Source organism: Rhinolophus hipposideros (assembly GCF_964194185.1).
Source record: "Rhinolophus hipposideros genome assembly, chromosome: 3".
Lineage (NCBI taxonomy): Eukaryota > Metazoa > Chordata > Mammalia > Chiroptera > Rhinolophidae > Rhinolophus > Rhinolophus hipposideros.
The window spans coordinates 100,016,119-100,036,472 of record NC_138049.1 but is presented as its reverse complement, the minus strand read 5'-3'; the positions used below and the strand labels follow the sequence as shown (position 1 = coordinate 100,036,472).

Sequence of the window (20,354 nt, the reverse complement as noted above, 5' to 3'; positions counted from 1 at the left end):
CCATTTATACACAGAATTTTTTCAATAAACATGCAGTTGGCCCTACATATCTCCAGGTTTTGAATTTGCAGATTCAACCAACAGCAGACCGAAGACAGTATTTTTCTTTCTTTGTCTTGTTCCTTTGTTGCTTTCAGTTTTATATCCCACATATCAGTGAAATCATATGGTTCTCAACTTTTCTCATCTGACTATTACAGAATTGTACACTTGAAACCTGTGTAACTTTACTAAACATTGTCACCCCGATAAATTTTAATTTAAAAAAAAAAGAAAAAGAAAACAGTATTTTTCTATCCTCGGTTGCGAATCCACAGATGCGGAGGGCCAACTGTACCCATCGGTCTATACCAGTTTATAGAAGACACGAGCATCCATGGATTTTAGTAACTGTGGCAGGTCCTGGAACCAACCCCTGTGGATACCGAGGGATGACGGGAGTTAAGTGTTTGGTGAGTCAAAAGTTATTTATACGCAGATTTGCAACAGCGTGGGTCAGTACCCCTAACCCCAGCGTTGTTCAAGGCTCAGCCACATTAGCCTTCCTCTAGAGTAATAAAAGCCCTAATATTAACTTTGCCAGAGTCCGCTTAGAATAAAAGTCACTTTCCCCAGCCTCCTTTGGAGCTAAGAGTGCCATGTGTCTAGTTCTGCCCAGGGGGCGAAACTGAGAACTGCTTTTTCCAGGATGTGCTTAAGGGTGGAGGTATACCCATCTTCTCCCCTTTCCTCCTTGCTGGCTGGAATTTGGATATCATGGTCAGAGCTGGAGCAGCCACCATGGATCATCACGTGGAAGGAAGCCTTGCACCATGAGAATGGTGGAAGCTAGAAGAGCCTGGGACCCTGAGGAGCAGGCAGCCACTGCTCCAACACTGAGCTACCTCTGGCCTAGCTTTACATGACACAGCCCTTGGTTATGCCATTGTTGTTTGGGATTTTCTGTAAAGTGCAGATGAACAAACTAATCCTAAATGACACACAGAGGTGACTGTCAAACTGACTTCTGGGAAGAGGAGGGAATAAATGACTCCAGGGTAGTGGAGACAGAGCTAGCTGGGGAGGAAGACGCCTCTTGCTGAGCCGGAGTCCCTGGCTCTTGCCACTAGCTGTCTCCCACCTCTTCCCCTTCCCCTGCCCCCTTCCCCTGACAGAGGCAGCCTCCTCTGGGCTTTGAAAAGTTCTGTTCTTTCCCTGAGGAACAGTTACTCCAACAGATTCCCTCTCCCTTTGGAACGCTCCAGACATGCCCCATGGCAGGTCCGGGGCTGAGGGCTGCTGCCGCCCCCGTTCCCCACAGTGACATCAAAGTTCTTTGCGGGGTGTGGAAGGCAATCCCTCTTTCCCACCCCCAATCCTCACAGCCACCACTAGGTAACCAAGTCAGTGCCTCCTTATCTTCTTAGCACGCTCTCCCACAGCCTGCGGCGTTTGGGGGTGGGGGTGGACACAAACGCAGGTAAAATACGAGGAGGCAAAGACACGGAGTCACAGGGAAGAGTCATGGGCACATGTTATCGCACCCACACAGGATTCTCGGGGCCCCGTGATTCAGCGCAGGGGCCGTGGGGGCTGCAGAAGTGGGAGAACCACTCCCCACCATCAGGGCTCCATCCATCCATTTGTTGTCTCCCCTCTCCTTCCCCAACCTTGGTTGTCCCAGGGCTGCCTGCGGGACAGAGCTCGGGAATACGGAGAGGTCTTGGGAAACGGTTAAGTAACCCGGCCAGTCTTTCTAGTCACTCGCAGTTCTTAGGGTGACACTCTCTGGGCAGGGTCTGAGGGACGGTGTGACCTTGGAGCAGTCCCACGGCTCCTCCGGCCTAAGTTTGCTTGGGCGACCCCCGAGCAGGTGCGGGGCCTGGCTTCCCTCGGCTGGAGGCACCCGGGGGAAGTGCGGGCGGGGGCGGGCCGGGGGCTGTCGCGGGCCGGGGCTGACGGCCGGGGACCCCGCCTGGCCCCTCCCGCGGGCGGGGCGGCCCCGCGCCGGCTCCTCCCCCGCGCCCGCCGCCGGCCGCCCGCCCGGGCTCAGTCGTCGCGCGCGGTTCCGCAGGTGGCAGCGATGGCCCAGTCCTGAGCGCCCCGCCATGGCCGGCGCCCCCGGGCCGCTCCGCCTGGCGCTGCTGCTGCTCGGGGCGGTGGGCAGGGCCGGCCCCCGCCCCCAGGTGAGGCCGCGGGGCCGGGCGGGGGCGGGGGCGGGGGCGCCGCGGGCGCGGGTCCTGGCTGGGGCGGCGGGACTTGCGCGAAACTCCGCGACCGCGGCAGACGGACCCGAAGCTGCGCGGGGCGTGGGGAGGGGGCGCTGGCGTCCGGCTGGTGACCGAGGCCGGGCCGGCGGGCGGCTCCCCGTCCCGCGCGCGGCGCCCTCCTCGCGTCCCCGGGGCCCCCTGCCGGGCCGCCGGCGCCCCGCCGCCGGGCGCGGACTTGTGTGCCGCGCGCCCCACACACTTTCCCAAGTCCTTCTCCCGGGAAACCCGGGCCCGCCGCCCCGGCCCGGCCCCCGCTCGCCCCCTTCCTGACCTCAACTCTCCCGCGGCGCCCGGACCCTGCCCCGCAGCGCCTCCCCGCAGCCCGCCCGCTCGCCGGTCAGAGACCCTGAGACGGCCCTGGGGGACAGAGAGGGCCAGGGAGTGGACACCCGGCTCCGTGACCCCCTCAGCAGCCCCCCGGCACAGCCTTTAACTCATAGCCCCAGGGACCCTGCGGTGGCAGCTTGCTGTCCTTCCTTGTGACCTCCCAGATGGAACTCGAGTGCCACCCCACCCCACCCCCAGCCCCTGCGGCAAACACGCCGCCGCTGGAGGCTCCTGCGCCTCTGGAAGCAGCCAGGCCCCCGCACACACTGGCCGGAGCCCTCCTGAGCCCCCCTGATGGACAACACACAGCGGAGCACGGACTGAGACACAGACACCGTGGCCTTCTCCATGGCACTGGAGAGCAGGCCACAGGGTGGACCCCAGAGCCCTTCTCCTTGGCCTTCACTGTCCTCCCTCCTCCGGGCCCCGGGGCTCGGGGCCATGGCCAGCCTGCTTTTGGACAGGGAAGTTGTACAAAGCTGCTGTGAGATGCTGGAGCAGAGAGGAGGCACAGGCTTGGGTGGCCTGTCCTGTGTCAGGGAACTGGCTCTTCCCATTGCCTCCCATCCCTACCCTCAGACCTGAAACAGCCAGAGCTTTGGGGAGTGGACCTGTACAGGCTTTGAAATGTGTCCCAGCACAGGTGGGAGGCAGGGTGAGGGGCCATTGCCTTGGCGGAGGCTAACTCTGCCCCTTAAGAATCCAAATGTGCACGGATGTAACTCCCAGCTAAGGGGCCAGGCCATTTTTGGTCCCCAAATTCTTTTCCAGATTTCTTCCCTCTCCCTGTACCCCAGGACAGCGACAGGAGACACCCTCCCTCCCATAGCACCTTCCCCCAACCCCTCAGCCAGGCTTTGGCTTCACAGTGCACTTGGGATATTTTGGAAGCCAGGACTGCAGACCCATTACCTGCGTCCCTCTCACTTGTACCCCTCTAGGCTGGGCTGGGCTGGGGGTCCCATCCTGTTCCAGGTCAAGATTGAAAACTGGTTTGGATTAAGGGAAGAGGAGTGGTTCTGGGGGCTGCCTGTCTTCTCCTCTTTTACCCAGAGGAGTCAGTCTCCTTGAACCTGCCATGTCTTCCAATGCCCTGATTTCTCAGCCCTGGGCCAAGGGCAAAAGCCAGATATCCTGAGGTCATAACAGGTGGGGTGGGGGCGGAGCAGAGAAGGGCAGGATGAGCTGGCCTCTGAGCAGAGAGGGGGAGCTTTGGGGCATGCTCTCCTTGGGGACCCTGCGCACCCCTGGCCACCGTGGAGATCTGAGCGACAAGGACTTTGAGGTTAGACTGCAATAATCATGACACAACCTCAGGCCCGTGGATCAGACTCTAAACATGGTAAATTTCACATTCTATTTTCTGTTCGTGAGATTTGTAAGACTCTCCTCCTCCTTGCATGTCACTGATGGAGGGACAAAAGCTCAGAAAAGAAGGGTTTTCTGTGTAAAGTGACCCAGTGGTTTAGAAAGGAACAAGGGGTGCGGGGCTGGGCTGGTGCCTAATTCCAGCCTACCCCAGCGGGACTGAAGGAAGATCACAGAGTGAGCTCTCCTCTGTCAGGTCTGACCAGGCTGGAAGCAGCTTCCTGCAGGCAGGGCGATGGCTGATTGAGCTCCAAAGAAGCAGACCTGGGCCACTTTCCTGCTGCTGAAAAGGACCACCCACCCTCTACCCCTATTCCTTCTCCAAGACCCCTTTGAGGGAGCTGTTCTACTGAGGAGACAGGCAGGCCTTTAACATCCCAAATTAGAACGAGACCAACCTGAATTCAACTATCGGGGCTGTTGTTAGCTGGACACTTGACCGTCCGAACCGCAGTTTTGTCATCCAGAAATAGGTGTCACCAGCTCGACCGTACAGGGTTATGGAGAGGACTGAGACATTGGCGCCCTGAGACAGCAGCTTCAGTCGCTTGGGGGAACTGACTTGTTTGTCCTCGGGAGTCTGAAAGCCTTCTCCAGGACAGCAGAGTAGGGCTGTGGGGCCTGGCCTCTGCACTCCAGTGAAGGGTGGAGGGAGTCCAGAATGCACAGTGGTCAGTGAGGACAGGGACCGCCGGTGGGTGCAGGGGCAGGAGCAAGTCGGAAGTCACATCCTGCTCTCCTGTGCGTTATCTGTGGCCTGCCTCTAGGCAGATTCCCGTGTGTGTGTGTGTGTGTGTGTGTGTGTGTGTGTGTGTGTGTGTGTTAGAGAGATATAGTGACAGGTAGAGAGAGACAGAAAGAGAGAGACCAAGGGGTGAGGGGTGTGGGCTGTATGAGTCTGTTCCTCTGTGTAGTTGTATATAATCCTATGTGTGGCAGTCTGCCTGTGTGTGTCACTGTGTGTGTCACTGTGTGTGAAATATCTCAGCATATAATTGTCTGTGACAGTGTATGTGTGTTTATGAGCCTATGTGTGACGCTGTACCTATGGGAAGGTCTTTGTGTGTGTGTGAGAGAGACAGTGTGTGACTGGGTATCTCAGTATGTGTCCGTGTGTGTGTGAGAGAAGTACTTGTGACGGAATGAGTGGCGGTTTCTCTGTATACATGTATGTGACAGGCTAAGTTAAGTATATGTCAGTCAAGGCGTGTGTGTGTGTGTGTGTGTGTGTGTGTATTTAGGGGCAAAGTCTCTGCATGTGAGTGTGCACCTGACATCTGTGTGGGTTTGCATGTGTGAGAGAGAGTCTGGGTCATGTGTCAGTATGTAAGCATGTGCTTAGCAGCGTGGGTGATAATGTGTGTGACAGTATATCCGTGTGAGGGTTGTTGTGCGTGTGAGAATGTGTGTGCAGTTTTCCTTTCCCTGTCCCTCCACTCACCTATAGGGAGCTCTTTAAAAAAAGGGGGGGTAGGTCTAAGAGCCCCACCCCTCCAGGATGCAGGGGCCCGTGGTGATGGTTTGGGCTCTGGAGGAGGCTCGGAGTCCCGGGAAGAGCCGTCAGGAAGATGGTTGTTTTCGGAGACGTCTTTCTCCTTTTGGGGGACCCTCTCCCATTATTCCCACCTCAGTGGCCCAGAGAGGCAAGGTCTCGTTCCTCCTCCCCGTCAATCAAAAAAGTTCCCAGAAAAGGAAAGAATCTGATGCAGTCACATTGCGAACTGAAACTGTAGGAGTCATTGTTCAGGTTATCAGCCAGTCTTTGGAGAGAGAATGCCTTCCCAGGGTATGGGAAAGCCCATCACCTGAAGCGACGACTCATCTTCTTCTCTTTCTGCTCTTCTTCCTCCTCACACCGCCCACTTGTACAGGGCTTGTCAATTCATAGAGATTTTCACCTACTTTAGCTTGATGGATCTGTGCAGTAACTCTTTGAGAAAAATGATGTGCCCATTTTACAGGTGAAGGAACTGAGGCCCCAGAAGATTAAAGGGTGTCTCATCAGTGTCATATTAACAAACAGAGCTGGGGTTTACACCAGGAGGCCAGAGGTCTGGATAGTCTGTGCCCCTCTGTTCAGTGCTTGCACACCACTCCCCCCTGGTATCCTCTTTCTCACCTCCTGCTTCCTCTCCAAACTCCTGAATTTGAGAGACGCCCTCTCCTTCTTGTAACCTCCACCCTGGGCATTGTTGCCATTTGCCTTCACCCGCTTCAGAGAGATCCCATGAAGCCTGGTAAGTCCCGATTCTAAAACCTGCCAACATGCCCTCCCCCTGGCCCTGCAGGCCCCCACTGCCGCCCTGTTCTCTGGGCCAGTTCTGCTGCCCTGTGAGGGACAGGATCACCCCTCGCTGTGTCCTCCCCACCACCCACAGCTCCAACATCACTTCACCAGGCTTGGAGCAGGGAGTCATATCACAGGAGAATGACATGGGGGAGGGGCTGGTGGAACAGGGCCTTGCCTCTCCTCGCTGTTCCCTGTCCATCAGCGTAGAGTCCCGAGCGTCCCACTTGGCTTTGCTACCACCTTTGGTCGCTGCTAGAAGATGTCACAAATTAAGCAGATGATGTGTTTATCTCCTCCTTTTGGGAGTTGGTTAATCCTTGACTATGCGTTTTCCATGTGCCAGGGGCTGTTCTAAGCATTAGCTCACTTAATTATTCCCACTTTGCACATGTATAAACTGAGGCTAGACGTTAAAACTCTTGCACAAAGTCACAAATTTAGTTTCTGAGGGACTTATTTATTATCTGGCCCTGGGTCAGGCCCAGGTCTGAGTCCAAAGCCAGGGCTGTCCTGCCTCCTCTGTTTCTGTGCTCACCTGAGCTCCCGGGCCCTGCTGCGCTGGGCGGCCGCAGCCCTGCCCAGACCAGATCCAGGCCTCTGTCCCAGCTCCTGCCCGCCGCTCTCCCCCTGACCCAGAAGGTCCTCCTGCACATCAGTCAAGGCTTTCCTCTGTTCCTCGGACCATCCATGTCCCCACCGCTGCACCTTTGTCCCGGCGGAGGCCTTCTGCCGAAATGCCCACCCTCCACCCTTGCTAGCCCATGCTCTCCCCCACCCACCCCGCTTCACCCCAGCTCACCGTCCCCAGAGTCCCCCAGGGCTCTGGAGTGGACACTGAGCCCTGCCCCAACCCCTCCCTGAGCACGTTCTCCCACTGCCTTCTCTGTTCTGTTCAGAAAAGCATTTGACCCCACCCCCACCCCCCACAGGTGGCCTGGGGACTCTCTCAGGCCAGGGCTGTGTCCTGTATGTTTGTGTCCCCCCATATTCCCCCACCACCACCCAGAGCCTGGCACAACATGGCTTCCATAAACACCAGGTTGGGGAGAGGCCTGAGGTCTGGGTAGTTTGTGCTGGGGGCAGGGGGCGGGGATGAGCAGTATTTGGAGACTGAGCTGGTACAAGAAGAAGACAGAGGACCCCTGTTGTCAGGAAGCTCTCTTTCTGAGGAGAGAGACACAGCCGTGTGTGCGTGTGTGTGTTCTCATAGTACTTTTTTAAAATTTATTTTTAATTACAGTTGACATAATATATATTAGTTTCAGATGTACAACATAGTGATACATCATTTATATAACTTATGACGTGATCATTACGACAAGTCTAGTGACCATCTGCCACTATAAATGGTTATTACCATATTATGGACTATATTACTTATGTTGTACATTACATCCCCATGACTTATTCATTTTATAACTGGAGCCCCAGTCTGAGGGGGGACACAGCCCTGCCCTCAGGGGCCCCAGTCTGAAGGTAATTTCATATCTGAAGCGCTGCTCAGAGCAGGTGACAGGGCGGCCTCTGTCTCGAAGCTGCCTGGGTGTTGGGCCAGGCGGGCCTTCGTGCTGCTGACCTTAGCCTTAACCCTACACCCCACCCCCACCCTGAGACTTCTGGTTTCCATGGGTGTCCTTGTCCCCACTCGTTGGCCCAGGTATACCTTCTGCCCCAGTTCCCAGCAGTGACCTTGCTTCCTGCCTGCTTTCCTCCTAGAAAGAGAGATCAAGGGGCAATCTCCCCAGCCTCTCCCCGCTCCCAGCACCAGTAGCTGCTGCATTCAGGGACTAGGAGAAGGAAAAGGGGTTTGGGTGGGGTGGGGGTTGATACACCAGGCCTGGCTCTAGTGAAGACAGTGACCCCTCAGTTATAGCTAAAATCATGCCGCTGCCTTTGCTGTTGTTGAGTTTGATTTCGTGTTCATTTTATTTATTTATTTACTTACTTGCTTATTTATTAACAATTACACTTGACTTTGCCCTCAGGTAGCCCCACCTCTGGCCTCAGCACACTCACTCCAAGAATGTGTCTGGGGCTTAAGCAAGCTTGGTCCCCTCCTTGGGGCTTCCTAATCTGTAGGGACCCCCACATGACAGCCGGTGTCTTTAGGGGTGGTGCCTTATAAAACAGAACTCAGCTTAAACTGGGGAAGGGTTACTCAGAAACCAGATCCGGCAAGTGGGTAAGCCCCACCCGTCCAAAAGCAAGCTGTTTAGATTTCAGCACACGTGTATATTTTTGTGATTTCAAAACAGTCAAATTTTGTTTTAAATTATGTATAAGCCCTAAATTTTATACAAGAGGCTCCCTGGTCATTTCAGCATCTGCAGCCTCTACATGAAGAATATTTATAATCTTGAGCCTCGTCAGGAAAAAATAGAAATGAAAAAGAAACACAGCCCCAAGACGTATCTAAAGGAAGTGCACAAAAATGTTCAGAAGGGACCATTCTCCGTTTGGGTCTCTGCTAAAAAGCCAGTTCTGTTACCACCTCATCTGAAAATTGAGATTATATTCCCTTGTTCACAGAGCGGGGGTCCCTCCCATTGCAGGCCTGATGTCCGTGTTCTAGACCTTTCAGGACTCCTCCCGTGCCAGTTGATAGAAGCTGATTTGAATATTTGATCTATGTTGTTATGTTAAAAGGGGACATGGGGGTGGGGTCCATGTTGGCCCCCCACTGGCATCATTGGTTGTGCCTGAGGGATATAATGGAGTCGCATTACCAGGCTCTGAGAAACTGAATCCCTCCACACCCCACACCCTCCAATACTCCGTCACAGTCACTGACCTGGGGGACTCCGGGATCTGGCCTCAGCTCTTCTCCTTGGGGTGCTGTGTGACCTTCACTGAGTCCCTCTCCCACTCTGGGCCTGCATTTCCCCTGCTAGAATGGTTGAAAGAGTGAGAAGTTTACAGGCAGGCTGATGGGCCCTGGGAAAGGAGCCCATGGCAGTCACAAAGCTCGAGGCCCTCAGGAGCTCTGTCCTAGGTGGGGTCAGATGAGACCGTGATGCGACACGCCCCCCCCCCCCACTCACCCCAAAAGCAGCAAGTCAGTAGACATTTGCTGGGCACTGCTACACATCAAGCTGTGCGCCGGTCCCCTGGGAGGAACAAAGATGTAAAAACATTTCCCCAGAGCCCTCTGCAGCGGCAATTTGTCCTCCCCTTCTCTCAGAGATGCCAATGCCTGGTGGAGTTTGGGGCTCTGAGGTCCCTGGAAGATCAAGCAACCCAGGGTGTGGGGGGCAGGGTTAGAAGAGAGGTTGGCTGCATCCAAGGGCCCCCCGTTTATGCCCTTCCCCCCAGGGTGCCACTGTGTCCCTCTCAGAGACTGTGCAGAAATGGCGAGAATATCGCCGCCAGTGCCAGCGCTTCCTGACTGAGGCTCCACCCCCAGCCACAGGTGAGTCCAGGTGGGGCCCTCAACCAACCAACTCCCTGAAGGCTTGAAGACCCCAAAGCCACGGCTGGGCATCATTTGCTTCTCTGGGATGCCATGTCTGCCCTTTGCCTTGGGCTGCCATCTCATTGCTGTCTATCCCCCCTTGTCTTCAGCTTGGGTCCCTCAGGAGCAGGGACCTGGCCTTTCCATTCTGTGTCCTCTTCAACACTTCACGGCCTGTGCAGGGGCTGGAGGCCCACCCAATCAACATATTTATAGGAATAAATGTATCTGGGGAGGGGGCTAGTTTTTAAAGAGCGCAATATTGGAGACAGGCCTGGGTTCAAATCCTGACCCACAATCATAACACGGTGACCTTAGAAAGCTCATGTGAGCTACCATTTCCTCCTCACCTGTGATGTATAATTTAAGAATAGGCTTATAGTTTATTGAGCACTTACTGTGCTCAGGCATCTACATAGCATACACTGTTTGTCCCCACAAAGCCCTGTGGGACCAGGATTGCCCCCATTTTACAGATGAGAGAACAGAGTCATTAAGTAATGTGCTCAGTCTCACTGTTGGTAAGTGGCCAAGTCCCCTCGCTTGGCACCTGCCGGGTGAGGAAAGTGGCATACAGCAAGTGCTAGCCATTCACGGAGTGCAGGTTTCTGCCCTGCCAGCAAGCCTCCATGGTGGGGAGGAGAGAAGAGGGGCAGTGCCACGGTCAGGCCTGGACTCAGGACTGTTCCCCTGCACCCAGGCCTGTTCTGCAACCGGACTTTTGACGACTATGCCTGCTGGCCAGACGGGCTGCCCGGCTCCTTCGTGAATGTCAGCTGCCCCTGGTACCTGCCCTGGGCCAACAGCGGTGAGTCCCTTCCCCTACACATAGACTACCTTTCTTCAAGTCCAAGAGGCCAGGGTGGGGGTGGAGCTGGGGCCCGGTGCATGCTGCTTCCTTTCCACTGAGACAGCCCTCCCCACCCCAGAAGGACTTTCGGTCTCCTTATGCGTGGTCTGCCTGTCTTTGAGGGGAGAAGAAGGGGTATCAGGTGTAACCTGGGCCTGGGGCCTGTGCTGACAGGTGGGGTGGGGGGAAGTGTGGGGTCTGACTTAAGAGAAATGTGAACTCCTCATCCAGTAGTCAGGAAAGGAGCCAGGTGGGAACAGATACTGGGGGTTCAGGGAGGGGCAGTACCCAGAGGTGTCTTTGCTCTGATGTATCTGTATGTATGTATGGTGGGTGTTTGTAGTGCCCCCCACCTGGCCACCTCCTGACTCTTCAGGGGTTCACTAGTCAGCTGAACCCAGGTGGGAGTAGGGACCAGGGCAATGGTGGGGTTGTCCCTCAGGCCCTCACTCCTGACTGTGGGGACACCGTGCACTGGGAAAGGTGTGACCAGGTAAGTGAGAGGGTCACTGGAGTACTTACAGGAGCTACAGGGGAACTTTGACTGGAAGAGTAGTTAGTGTGACCCTCCACCCCACCCCTCCCATCTATCTAAGGCACCAGAGAGGCTAACAGGAGACAAGCGCCCTGCCTCAAGGAGCTCGGTAAGGGGGAAAAAGACACTCTCTCATAATAATACTAATTACAACAATAGCTAATATTTATGGAGGACCTGCTCTGTGCCAAATAGCCCTAAGAGCTGGCTGTTTGTTTCATCTTTACCCCGTGGTTATGCTTCCTGTACAGATGAGAAAACAGGCCCCTGAAAGTATAAGCCACTTCCTTCAAATGACGTGGTAAATGGCAGAGCCAGGATTTGAACCCAGCCTGTGTTCTTAACCACTGTGCCTTGAAGGGACCAAGCAGAAACCAGCCCAGAAGCAAGTGTGAGAATGAGGTTATACTGTGGAAAGCCAGCTGTCTTCCTGGAGGAGGCGGCCCCTCAGTGGAACACCAGGGCACCTGGACGGGCCTGGCATGAACTTCACCTCAGAGCTCAGGACTCAGGTTAGATGAAGCGCCAGCAGGAGTCCTAAAGAGGCACTCTCTCTTTCTCCACCCTCCCAGGACACCTGCCTCTCCCTGAAGGGACACTGGGAGAGTCAGCCTGGAAAGGGGTAGGCACCTGGCTAGGACACAGAGAGTGCCTTCACACAGCACTTTTGTGACCTGCTGTAAGCACTTTACATACCTACACTCATTTCATCCTCACAACAACCCTATGAGGCCAGTACTCTGATTATCCTCCCATTTTATGGAGATGGAAACTGAGCACAGGGATACTAAGTGACTTTTCCAAGCTCACACAGCTTGGGAGTAGCAGACCCAGGACTCAGTCACGAATATGATTTAGACTCAGTGTTTCATTGCTACACCACGCTTCCTTGAATGTGTATGCATGCGTGTGTGTATGTGTGTGTGTGTTTGTATGTATGCATATACGTGTTCCTGGGCACGGAGACAGCTGAATGGCCTGGGCCTCTGCTGGCAGTGAGCTGCCTGCCCTCTCCCTGTCAATGGAAGAATTGAGTCTTATGATCTAATGGTTCTGCTTGCTAGTGTTCTGAGTGGCTGTGTGAGCTTGAGTGAATTCCCAGACCTCTCTGTGCCTCAGCTGGCTCACCTAGGACATGGGACAGAGCCAGGTGATGGGGGTGTTGGGAAGGTTACAGATCCTTGAGTAATGGTTGCTGTTAATTTTTTCCGCCCACCCTACTTACCTCACCCATCTCCCACAATACCCACTTTCCCTGCCTCCCAAAGGTTTGAGACTGGCTCCTTGGCCAGCCTGGGCTGTCCTTCTAGACCCCTGGGAGCCAGGCGCAGGACAGGGTTCATAACTCAGCACTAAGATGCCCCCAGCTCTGCCTGCTGCTCTGGGCTCCATTCATCACCTTTAATTTTATTTGAGCAGGAAATAGGTCCTGGTGGTGCCCGTTTATGAGCGAACACAGTTTTATTGCTTTCTATATGAAGATAACGGCCGCTGCACAGGCCCCCTGCCAGCCTCCGCACCCCCCCCCCCCACTCAGTCACCAAGCTAATTCACTCCCTTTTTTGACACTCAGAATCACCGACTCTGCCTCCCTCTCCCCTCTCCCTGAGTTAGGGATCCACAGAGACACCGAGTGCGGGCTCCCTCAGCATAATGACTATCTCTGGTCTGGCTTGGCCATCCCCTGGGCAGAGGCTGGCATGGGAGCTTCCCTCACCCCACCCAGGGCATGTGGGAGCAGGAAGGGGGCAGTACTGGAGCTTTCTTGGGCCAATCAAGGGAGAAGCCTGTAGAGAAACTTCAGTGTGAGTTAGGGGTGGGCAGAAGTTACGGGGGTGTCTCAAGCAGGGTCCTGGCAAAGAAAACATACTCAGCTGGGAATTTGAAGAGAATTTACTGGAGGGGCCACTTTCAGAGGCTGGACAGGGCTAAAGGGCCAATAAGGTACATAAAGCACCAAGGACTACATCTGTGGGAAGCTTAGCATCCCTAGACCTGAGTGGGGCAGGAATGGGACTGTGGGGTTCCCATGACAGCGGTCATGGTGATGGAAAGGTCACCCAGCAGGGCTGTGGCCACAGAAGGGTGAAGCCATTGCTGGAACCTCCGAATCAAGGCAAGAAGGGAACCAGGGAGAAATATGCCAGCTTTTGTCTCCTTCCACCCTCCTACTTTCTGCCACTGTCCGACATTAGTCAAACCAGTAGAGGGCAGGGAGCCATGCGATGCTGTCCACAGGGGTGAGCCTTCTTGGGTACAGAGCAGGGCAGAGGAATGAGTGAAATAATTAAATTCCAAACAATTACAGGACACCTGGGTTAGGTTTGTGTCAGGAGCTAGGAATGCCAGTGAGACCATAGGGTGTGTGTGTGTGTGTGTGTGTGTGTGTGTGTGTGTGTGTGTGTTGGGGAGAAGAGATGACCCCTCGCCATGGGGCTGAAGAGGTCAACTCAAGGGTGCAGGATTTGCTGCTGAGGGAGGTCAGAGCCGCCTTTTCTGCCTGGGGTGTGGCATCAGGAAAGCTTCCAGAGAGGTGACATGAGGTCAGGCCTAAAAGAACAGGCAGGTGGAGAAGGGGGATGGAGGGCCCTGCATGAAGGGAGGACACCCAGGCACCACCTTGGAGGTGGGCCAGGCCTCAGGCCTCTGAGCTACACAACGGCCTAGGGAAGGCAGCTCTTGACTTCGGACCCCTATAGTTTAGAATTTGGGACTCTGGATTGCACGGAGAGGGCAGGAGCAGATGAGCCAAGGAAGGAATGGGTTCAAAGGAGATGCTTGGTGTCAACAAGATTTTCTCTGTAAACCAGTCGGCTGGAGTGGCTTCAGAGCCTGTTGCTGCCTGGGGGCCTTCCCACAGCCTTTGTTTACCCACAAACAGCTGATTTGTTTGTTACAAATCATTCTGTTCTCTTTCACTGCATTCCTTCCTGAGCTCTACCTGTTTGTTAGCTTAGTTCTAATTACACGAGAGTTATAAAATGCTTTCAAAGTAGCCTATCACTCACAATTCTTGGAAACTCTGACAGGTGCCTCGAGTAATATTGAACTGGGAGCTTTCCTGGCAGGCCGGGGTTGCTAAAGGGAGACTGAGGCCGGAGCTTGGCGCTGGAGGAGTTCTGGCTGAAGTGGGGTTCTGTCCTGAGCTTCAGCCTCAGAGAAGGGGTGCCCTTTTGAGAAATCAGGGTGGGGGCAGCAGCAGGACTCCCATGGTGACAATGTTTTTAAAGGCTCCCAATATACCAGGCACTTCACGTGCTTTATCTCCTAATCTTCGCACTGCAGAACTGAGCATTATGGTTCTCATTTTACGAGGAGGACTCTAAGGCCCAGGGAGGTCTGCCCCAGGTCCCACAGCTGGCTGAAGGCAGAATTAGGATTTGAACTTGAGTCTGTGTGGTTCAGAACCTGAGTGCCTTCTCATGGGCCATGACGCAATGCACTGCCTCTTAGCCTCACCCCAAGCTGATGCCTTCTGTCCGAGCCCTGCCATGGACCTGCATTCCACCACTTTGAGGAAGGCCTGTGACTACCCTCCCTTAATCTCAGCTTCCCAGTCTGTAAGATGGGGGCCCAGTCACCCTTGCCAGCCACTGTTGTTGCCAGGATGCAGGAGCTAATGGATTCATGAGCAGCTCTCCTCAGCCCCGTGTGCCTTCATCCACGTGGAAGGGTGGCTGTTAGCTTGATTACAGACGCCACTGCAATTTCCGGGAGGGGAAGTGTTTAATTGGGGGTTTTGTTTCCAGCACCAGGGTCTGACTTAATGAAGTATCCCTGGGCCTCCTGGCATGTGGCCGGCTGCCTCCTGGTGTTGACAAGACCGGAGCCAAACCCCTGACTGATTTACCAGCAGCTCCTGGGCCAGATAAAGCTGGGCTGATAAGCAGGGCTGTGCCCCGACCCACTCTACCTCCAGCCAAAATGGGCATCTGGGGACCACAGCCCAGCCAGGAACCAGCCCTGGCTTTTAATATTTGCTGCTAATGAAGGATAATTGACAGATGCATTCATATAGACTCTCAGGGACGAAGTGATCCCTTGACACTCTGCCAGTAACACACATCTGTTCACATACCACCTCCCCGGCCCCCAGCGGGCCCTGACCAGAGGCTCTGACCTTTAGGAGGACACTGGCCAATCCAAGCCTACGGGCAGGACAGAGGAGAAATGGCACATGGCCATTGTTGATGGCAGCGAGAATGGCTGCTAACTTTTGGTCTTTGGAGGCAAAAAACTGGGGGTTTGAATCCTGACACTACTTTCTGGCTGGATGACCTTGGGCAGGTCACTTGGCCTGGTAGAGGCTCAGCTTCTTCATCTGCAAAATGGGAGGAACTGTGCTTATTGTGATGTGCAAAGGTATCAGACATAGCGCAGGAGCTCAAACACAGATTCTGTGAATGCAGAGCCTGCAGAGAGGGTGTGTGTAAGGGGCACAAAGGGCGGGAACCAGCAATTATGGAGTGCCAGGTCCTGAGCCAGCTGTGGCAAGTGGGTGTCATTAGGGCCACACTGCCGTGGGCCGAGTCCTGGGTAAATGGGTAGTTTGACAGTTTGTGCCCCCGTCACCATGTCTCTCCCTTCCGTGGCCCCTCTGCCTCCCTCTTTTCTCACCTCAAAACGGGCTGCCAGAGAAGGTTCCAGCATCAGTGTATCTCATTCCCCATGGAGTCCCCATCACTGCTCTGGGGTTATCGACCACTGGTTTGGCCACGTGTCAGAACACTTGTCCCCTGGTGAAGAATCCCAGGCATCCACCCAGCAGATAACACACATTCGGGAGCCTGAGAGGGGCCCTCCAGTGGCTAAAATCAGACCAGGTCCCTTCCCTTTTCTGCCTTTGTCCTTGCCTGATTTTGTCCATAAATGCATTGGGGGTGGGGGGATCTGGGGACACGGCTCTTCCCTCTGCCTGCCGGAAGTCCCACCATTAGACTTTCAGGTTTTTGTTTCTCTTCCAGGTGAGGTCTCTTTTAAAATGCAGGTCCTTCTAGAAGGAGTGGTGCTGCACGCTGACTTACGTCACTGTATTACCAGATACTTCTGTCTCCTGAACAGAGGCCTGGTTCAGGGTGTGTTCATGGCAGGGAGCAGGAGAAAGGAGAAGAGCGAGGAGGGGGGCTGCAGTGGGTGACTGGAAATCAGCGTTCAGGAAGGACGAGGGTCTGACAGGCAGACCCTGCAGGGGCCTGACAGGGTGGGAAGAGGGCTGTCACCACATGCTGCAGTAAAGGTCTCTTGCAGGTCACAACGGTGGGTGAGTGGGCGGAGGCTTTGTGAACTGTCAACTAGAGCCCCTGTTCCTAGATGGCAGCGTCCCTCCTATGCCCTAGCGGGGTGGGCCGTGGGGCTGGCAGCGCTCCCATCACGCACACATGTAATGAACCTCTTCCCACAGAGTTCTTGTTGCTACCTCTTCACCTGGAAACTTCTGCTCAGCCACTGCCACCCAGGGCCTCGGCGGCTTCTCCATTCTAACCTCCCCACACTGCACCTTCCTCCCACAGCTGGGAAAGCTGGTCTTTAAAATTTTCAGTCCCTTAGAATTTTAAAATCTTTGAAAATTTGCCCTGGATCTAGCTTCCCTCCTTGCTCCCCCTATATTAGCCCCACCACACACACACACACACACACACACACACACACACACACACACACACACACACACACACACACACGTACATGCACACACCGCCGGCCCCAGTTTTCTAGCCCCAGTTTTCTAGCCCTGGGTTCAGACACATTTTCCTACAGGGAGATGGTCAGCCTTTTATCCCCTCTTGTGACCCCTCAGCAAACCTGGGGACCACAGGTCACCCACCTGCCTGGGTAGGAGGACAGCAGGGCATAGCAGGGAGACCGCCTCAGCGTCCACATGCCCAGATGTAATGTGAATGGGCACAGCTCTGCAGGGCCTCTGTTTGATCTCTCTTGGTTTGCATTTCTGAGCACTTTTTTGGTTTTTCTTCTGGGACAGTCTTTATTCCCTAGACAGGGACAATGCTTCCTTTCTCCTTCAGACTGGGATCTCCCTGAGGACTGCAGCTGGCTCTCTCCCCCCTCTCAAACTGGGAGGTCCCTAAGGACAGTCGCCATCTCCAAGTACTGGGAGATACTTGAAAGGAGGAGCTGAGTCTCACCACCTTTGAATGGCAGGTCTCCAACGGCTGTGTCCCTACATTGATTATGTATTCCTTTTAAATCAGGTGGTCTTTGAGAATAGGACTGTGTCTCTCTCATCAGCTTAGGACTTCTTAAGGGCAGGGCTGTGTCTCCCCTCAGACTGGGGCTCCCTGAGGACAGGGCTGTGTCTCCCCTCAGACTGGGGCTCCCTGAGGGCAGGGCTGTGTCTCCCCTCAGACTGGGGTCCCTGAGCCACCGTGGTGTCTCTCCCTTCCTCTCGGGAACTCCCTGCCCACTTTGTTCCCAGGATCCTGCTGTTCTTGAGGAGTGTTGGAGGGAGGGGAGCACTGAGTCCTGAGAATCAGAAGTCACAGCAGGTGGCTGTGGGCTGGTAGGGCCACACTGGTCCATGCTCAATCTTGTCAGTGGTGTGATTTGAGGCTGGCGGCAGGGATGCGCAAATGGGCCAGAGTCACCTCATCTCAAAGACATGGCTTCATCAGACTGCGTGGCAGGGTAGCCGAGAGGAAAGGCTGAGAGTGGGGTTGGGTGGCCCTCACCTTAGTGATTGCCTTTCCTGTCCCTGGGCCAAATGGGCATATGACAGGGCAGGAAGGCCAAGTGTGTGTGTGTGGGGGTGGAGGGTTATATGGTTTGTGTGTGTATGTGTAAGAGGTATAACGAACCTCAATATGTCAGTCCTGGGGGAGTGTGGTGATCCCAGGGTGGAGAGGAATAAGAGGCATGTGGCATTGGGCCGAGGCTCAGCCCCCGCATCTCTCCTCCTCAGTGCTGCAGGGTCACGTGTACCGGTTCTGCACAGCCGACGGCCTGTGGTTGCACAAGGACAATTCCAGCCTGCCCTGGAGGGACCTGTCGGAATGTGAAGAGTCCAAGCGAGGGGAGAAAGTGAGTTGAAAATGGGGACACTGAGCCAGCGATGGGTAGCAGGGTCCCAGCTTCATTAGAGTGAGGACCCTGGGCATTGGCTGGGCTGGTCTGTGGTCTTGTCCATCCCCTGGCCTCTGGGGGCTTTGCACAGCGTGCTTTCTGGACAGAGGTGGTGTATGTTCACCTCTCTGGCCTTGGAACAGGGCCGTGGAAATCGGGACCATCTCCATTGGTTATTCTCTTTCTTAGTTCTGGGATCCCTGGTGGGGCCTGACTTGGGGCCCCACATCTACCTTATCCCATGGGAAAGAAGGATGTGGGAGAGGAGGGCGTGGGTGCACCGTGTACACTGTGTCCCCGCTGCACAGAGCTCCCCGGAGGACCAGCTCCTGTCTCTTTACATCATCTACACAGTGGGCTACGCTTTGTCCTTCTCCGCTCTGGTCATCGCCTCGGCCATCCTCCTTGGCTTCAGGTAAGGGACCTGGGGCCCAGAGGGTGCTGCCTCATCCTCACTCCTGCTCTGTGCCCAAATAGAGGAGGGGGCACCAAGCCAAAGAACAATGCGGAAGGGTCTTAAGAGATGTCCAGTGAGCCCACACCTTCGAATATGAGGCTGAAAACACAGGCCACGACGCTGTGTACTTAGTCAAATCTCTACTGTGTAAATGTGTGCGTATAATACTGCAGAAAAGGAAAAACAAACAGCACAAGCACACCCACAAAGTACACACTCCAAACCTTAGCAGTGGATGGTAGGATTAGGGGAAATCCTCTCTAGTGAGCCTGTGTAACCGAAAGAATCAGGAATTTTGTGTGATTCTAGACAAGGCCTCAGGGTTTTAGAGATTCGGTTCTCTTTGGAGCATGGCAGCCCCCATGGAAAAGGTCTTCCTAGACGAGCCATTCCTTCCAGAGTACCAAGTTCTTCCCACCACCTCTGCACTTGGTGGGGGCAGGCCGGGGAGGCTGGCTTCAAGGGCAGGAGGGATTCTGAGGGCACGGAGCTCAGACCCCCAGCAGCAGGAACAGGAAAGCTGTGTTCCTCCTGTCACCCCATGGCAGCTGGCGCCATCAATTCTGTGCACATAGTCAGTACTCAATAAATGAGCACTCAATGAATATTCTCCCCTTTTATTATGAAGTATTTCAGTGATCCGAATATACAGTGGCTGATACCGAGATCCCCCGTCTGGCCTAAGAACCCCTCAGTAATACTTCCCAGGGTAACGCTCTCTCCCTGCCCCTTTTCCCCCAGAGAGAACCCCTAACGAGGCTGCTTCTAATTCCCATGCAGCTCTCTGTACTTTTACTGCATTTGTAAGTATCTGTAAAAGTATATAGTGTGGGTTTTGCTTACTTTGAATGGCATGTTGGACATAAATTCTCCTGTTAGACATTATTTTTGGCCCCACAATATGTTTTTGTGAGACTCGGTCACGTTGATACAGGTAGTTCTGCTTCATTCATGTTAACTGTCACTCTGTACTGCACTGTGTGAGATGTCACAGTTTATCTATTATCCTTTCAGTGGACATTTGGAGGTTGTTGTTGTTTTCTGAATTGTAAACCTTGCTACAATGAACGTTCTTACCTGTGACCCCCTGTGCATTTCTCCAGGGGCACATTCCTGTGAGTAGAACTACCTAGTCTGAACTACCACGTGCTTTTGCAAATTTATTAGGTGTTGGTAACTTGTTCTCCAAAGTGATCATACCAGTTTGCCCTCTCACCAGTAATAAACGTGAGAGTTCCCTTCGCTTAACATCCTCGGCAATATTTAGTGTTTTCAGACATATGTGTTGCTGCTAATCTGAAGTGTGTGAAATATCTCGTTATGATTTTAATTTGCATATCCCTGATTCCTAAAGAGATCAAGCATGTTTTTATGTTTTACTCTGAGAATTGTTTGCTCATAGCCTTAGCTTACTTTTTTATTGGTTTATTTGGCATTTTTGTTTTTAATCTTAGGCATTCATTATATATTCCTGGATACTAATCCAGGAAACAGCCTCCCTTAGTCTATGGTTTGATTTTTTCACTCCCTTTATGGTGACTTTTACACACAAAAGTCCTTAATTTTAATGGAATGAAATGTAGCAATTTATCTGTTTTTATTGATAATAAACGTTATCAATTGATAAAAATCAATGTTGTCAATTGATCAAAAAACGTATCAATTTTTCCAAATTGATATTTGCAAAATCTTTCCTTATCCTAGGGTCATAAGTGTTGCTCAACCCTTATGGTTCTTTATGCACCTGGAA

The 20,354-nt window shown here is 53.9% G+C and overlaps 1 protein-coding gene across 3 annotated transcripts in view; it reads left to right on the top strand.

Annotated features, from left to right (window-relative positions):
• The first annotated feature begins 2,002 nt into the window (after positions 1-2,002).
• GLP1R (glucagon like peptide 1 receptor) overlaps positions 2,003-20,354 on the top strand; it is a 37,831-nt gene continuing 19,479 nt past the window's right edge. For 2 of the 3 annotated variants that reach the window (XR_013992440.1, XM_081036330.1), the window contains exons 1-5: positions 2,003-2,165; positions 9,547-9,643; positions 10,386-10,493; positions 17,987-18,105; positions 18,456-18,562. Coding sequence is in view for 2 of the 3 variants with exons in the window: in XM_081036330.1 (XP_080892456.1) it covers positions 2,088-2,165; positions 9,547-9,643; positions 10,386-10,493; positions 17,987-18,105; positions 18,456-18,562 (509 nt within the window). In the remaining variant the exon portion in view is untranslated. The remainder of the gene's footprint in view (positions 2,166-9,546; positions 9,644-10,385; positions 10,494-17,986; positions 18,106-18,455; positions 18,563-20,354) is intronic. The other variant, XM_081036331.1, reaches the window with a different exon arrangement.